The 5000-nt window shown below is 43.4% G+C and overlaps 1 protein-coding gene across 1 annotated transcript in view; it reads right to left on the bottom strand.

Annotated features, from left to right (window-relative positions):
• Positions 1-5000, bottom strand: part of LOC113591899 (mitogen-activated protein kinase kinase kinase 11) — a 28861-nt gene that overhangs the window by 6089 nt on the left and 17772 nt on the right. The window contains exons 3-5 of the mRNA XM_035529973.1: positions 4804-4984; positions 2759-2907; positions 1-35 (exon numbers count right to left, since the gene is read on the bottom strand). The exon at positions 1-35 is cut by the window's left edge and continues 141 nt beyond it. Coding sequence (XP_035385866.1) covers positions 1-35; positions 2759-2907; positions 4804-4984 — 365 coding nt within the window. The remainder of the gene's footprint in view (positions 36-2758; positions 2908-4803; positions 4985-5000) is intronic.

Below are 5000 nucleotides of genomic sequence, written 5' to 3'. Positions count from 1 at the left end.
GCTCGGCCTGCGGTGGGGGTCCTGGTCCCAACACTCTACAGAGAGGGAAAAGACCCTGCATTAGAACACACACACAGGAGATCCTACAGACAGAATGAAAACATACCATGTTAGAAAACATACACAGGCACGCACACACTCCCACCCACACAGGAGGTCCTGGTCCCAGCACTCCACAGACAGAGGGAAAACACCACATTAGAAAACACACACACACACACACACACACACACACACACACACACACACACACGGGGTGTGTGTGTGTGTGTGGGGGTTCCTGGTCCCAGCAATCTACAGACCGAGGGAAAACACACACACGAGGTCCACAAAGCCACAAACACCACAGACTCGTACGTGTTGGCTTTTTCAGATAGAGAGGCTTCTTGCTAGCGACCTGTAAAGTAAGAAAAACCTGTTTGTGTTTCTTGAGTGATCATTTTAAGGTGACATGTTAACTGATCTTCCTTATGTCATCTGATTGTTAAGAACCACAGGACACTGTAAGGTACTGTAAGGACACTAAGGTATTGTAAGGACACTGTGGACACTGTAAGGTACTGTAAGGACACTAAGGTACTGTAAGGTACTGTTAAGACACTGTAAAGTACTGTAAGGACACTGTAAGGTACTGTAAGGACACTGTAAGGACAGTGTGAGGTACTGTAAGGACACTGTTAGGACACTGTAAGGTACTGTAAGGACACTAAGGTACTGTAAGGTACTGTTAAGACACTGTAAAGTACTGTAAGGACACTGTAAAGTACTGTAAGGACACTAAAGTACTGTTAGGTACTGTTAAGACATTGTAAAGTACTGTAAGGACACTGTAAGGTACTGTAAGGACACTAAGGACACTAAGGTACTGTAAGGACACTAAGGTACTGTTAGGACACTGTAAAGACAGTGTGAGGTACTGTAAGGACACTGTTAGGACACTGTAAGGTACTGTAAGGACACTAAGGTACTGTAAGGTACTGTTAAGACACTGTAAAGTACTGTAAGGACACTGTAAAGTACTGTAAGGACACTGTAAGGTACTGTTAGGTACTGTTAAAACATTGTAAAGTACTGTAAGGACACTGTAAGGTACTGTAAGGACACTAAGGACACTGTAAGGTACTGTAAGGGCACTGTAAGGACACTGTAAGGTACTGTTAGGACACTGTAAAGACACTAAAGTACTGTAAGGACACTGTAAGGTACTGTTAGGACACTGTAAGGTACTGTTAGGACACTAAGGACACTGTAAAGACACTGTAAGGTACTGTTATGACACTAAGGTACTGTTAAGACACTGTAAAGTACTGTAAGGACACTGTAAGGTACTGTTAGGACACTAAGGTACTGTAAGGACACTGTAAGGACAGTGTAAGGTACTGTAAGGACACTGTTAGGACACTAAGGTACTGTAAGGACACTGTAAGGACACTAAGGTACTGTAAGGACACCGTAAGGACACTGTAAGGACACCGTAAGGACACTGTAAGGTACTGTTAGGACACTGTAAGGTATTGTAAGGTACTGTTAAGACACTGTAAAGTACTGTAAGGACACTGTAAGGTACTGTTAGGACACTGTAAGGACACTAAGGTACTGTTAGGACACTAAGGTACTGTTAGGACACTGTAAAGACACTGTAAAGTACTGTTAGGACACTGTAAAGACACTAAAGTACTGTAAGGACACTGTAAGGTACTGTTATGACACTAAGGTACTGTTAAGACACTAAAGTACTGTAAGGACACTGTAAGGTACTGTTAGGACACTAAGGTACTGTAAGGACACTAAGGTACTGTAAGGACACTGTAAGGACAGTATAAGGTACTGTAAGGACACTGTTAGGACACTGTTAGGACACTAAGGACACTAAAGTACTGTAAGGACACCGTAAGGACACTGTAAGGACACTATAAGGTACTGTAAGGACACCGTAAGGACACTAAGGACACCGTAAGGACACTGTAAGGTACTGTAAGGACACTGTAAGGACACTTTAAGGTACTGTAAGGACACTGTAAGGTACTGTAAGGACACTGTAAGGACACTTTAAGGTACTGTAAGGACACCATAAGGACACTAAGGACACTGTAAGGTACTGTAAGGACACTAAGGTACTGTAAGGACACCGTAAGGACACTGTAAGGTACTGTAAGGACACCATAAGGACACTGTAAGGTACTGTACGGACAATGTAAGGTACTGTAAGGACACTGTAAGGTACTGTAAGGACACCGTAAGGACACTGTAAGGTACTGTAAGGACACTGTAAGGTACTGTAAGGACACCATAAGGACACTGTAAGGTACTGTAAGGACACCATAAGGACACTGTAAGGTACTGTACAGACAATGTAAGGTACTGTAAGGACACTGTAAGGACAGTGTAAGGACACTGTAAGGACACTGTAAGGTACTGTTAGGACACTAAGGTACTGTAAGGACAGTGTAAGGACACTGTAAGGACACTAAGGTACTGTAAGGACAGTGTAAGGACACTGTAAGGACACCATAAGGACACTGTAAGGTACTGTAAGGACACCATAAGGACACTGTAAGGTACTGTACGGACAATGTAAGGTACTGTAAGGACACTGTAAGGACAGTGTAAGGACACTGTAAGGACACTGGCTTACGAAAGAACAGATGAACAAATGATGGCAATCACCTGACACAGGCTGCACAATGTGTTTTAGGGCTTGCAGGTGGATGGCTGCACAGATGAACGGATGAAAAGATGGATGGATGGATGAGCTCACCTGACATGAGTTGGGCGAAAGGTTCTGGACAGGTGGAGGGGATGGGTAGGGTCAGCTTGTTAACTGCAACGCCGTAGGCCACAGCGAGTCCGTCTATCCCTCGGTATGGAGCCTCACCGGTCAGCAGCTCCCACAGCAACACCCCATAGCTAGAGGGAGAGAGGGGGGAGCGATATGAGACATAAAAAAAGAGCGGGAGGGAGAGTGAGAGAGATGAGTGACAGAGATGAGATGAAAGTGAGAGAGATATATATTCAGAGAAAAAGGAAGATGTGCTCTTAGACGGGTAATGGGATTATGGTGAGAGGAACATTTATAACATTTATTTTGCCTTATGTACAAGCTACACCAGTACATATGAGAGAAGAAACTGTCAACGATAAAAACAAAATGATACAAACAAATTAAAAATAGCATGGCACTATGGATGTGGCAGGCATTCTCAATTAGCTCAAATCAAAGCTCTCTCAAAGAATTTAGCGGCTAAACAAATCTCTCATAAGTTTTAAAAATACCAGTACACATCATGAAGCAAAATGGTAAATGGTAGAGAAACAGAGTTGGGACACACACAAACACACACACACCCACAGACACACACAGACACAGCAGCTGTTTGGTATACACAAAAGGAACATGGTAAACCTCTGTGACTTGGCTCTTGTACACTGACAATTGCACCCTGAAAGCCACACAAGAGCCTTTGGCCTTTGAACTACTCAGAGTCACCCACAGATGCTTTATATAGATCAGTAATTATAGCCGACACACACGTGCACACACACAAAGACACACTCCATGCATGCTTGCAGAGACGCATACAGCTTCGCACACACATGCACGTGTCCGCGTGCACAGTTTTTAAAGGCCATAATCTAAAAAATACATAAAGTTGCAGCTTTAGCCCAAAAGGCAAAAAAAAAAAAAAAAAACAGTTTAAGTGGTACGATTTTCTAGTTAGTTTCTAGTTAGTTTGCGGTGTGTGTGTGTGTGTGTGTGTGTGTGTGTGTGTGTGAACTGCATCTCTGCATCAAATGTGTAAATTTTACAGCAAAACCACTCTAAGAGTTCATGCTGAGCTGTGAATGTTTGTGGCTACACACTTAACAAGCTCTCTGGTAATGGCTAACAGGTCTCTGGACTGGCTTCCAATAAACAGCAAGCAAACACAAGCCAGTGTTAGTGAATCAAAGCTATCTCTAGTGCCAAGTGCTGTGAGTACTATGTAGTGTGCAGGGCATAATGCAAAATTCCACAAGAAGTATGTATATTGTTGCATTGCTTTTTTCTGTTGTTGCCTTAGCATTATTTGTCCAGGTTTTTATATCACATTATACATTGGTTAGTTCGGACGCAGTAATTTGATTGGACCAGAGACATTCCATGAGTGCTGAAATCGAGAATAACAGCACTGGGACGTTTAACTGTACATGCATCACTCCACTTTAAAGGTTAATAAAACACACCTGTAATTACATTAACGATCGCTATCAATCTTAGATCGCAGCAAACATTTCTGTCAGCTCGTCACAGTCATACACGCCGCTAAAGTGACTGTGAAGAGATTCCTATTCCACAATCAATGAAAACATACAGATAGCTCAACAAGACACAGAGAAGCTGGCATGCGGTGACAGGCCTGCAGAAAGCAGTGCCATAGTGTGCTGGAAAATGTTTGTGTGTTTTTCGGCAGCAGCCCGGTTCATCTGCAGAACTGTGTGTGTTGGCGTGGCCAAATAAACGATTAAATAAACAAACAAATGATTAAATGAATAAACTAAATCTTAATCTGTTGTCACCTATTGTTACTACTAACCAGCTTTTATGGGACAGTTTAACTGTATAAATATCGCACTGGTGGTCTTGCTGTTCTACTGAATATCAGCACGGCTGCGCTTGTCTTCAGTACTCAGTAGTCTGCAGCCATGCTGATATTCAGTAGAACAGCACTCCCTCTCGTGTGACACTGCCTAACTGGAGAAGGTTTGATCCTACCAAAAAAAAAGTATACACAAATACCCACACATCCTCTCTCTCCATCATACCTCCATACGTCGCTGCCCTTGGAGAAGGTGGAGGACTTGATGACCTCAGGGGCCATCCAGGCATAGGTTCCCGCTGTGCTCATCTTGGTGGTCTTGTGCCACTCTCGCGCCAGGCCAAAATCCGTGATCTTAAGAGTCTTCCCCTCTATCCCATCCTTCTCTATTGGCTCAGCCAGCAGGACTGCAAGAGGAAGACG

Source organism: Electrophorus electricus, chromosome 9 (genome assembly GCF_013358815.1).
Source record: "Electrophorus electricus isolate fEleEle1 chromosome 9, fEleEle1.pri, whole genome shotgun sequence".
NCBI lineage: Eukaryota > Metazoa > Chordata > Actinopteri > Gymnotiformes > Gymnotidae > Electrophorus > Electrophorus electricus.
This window is presented reverse-complemented; position numbering and strand designations above follow the sequence as displayed.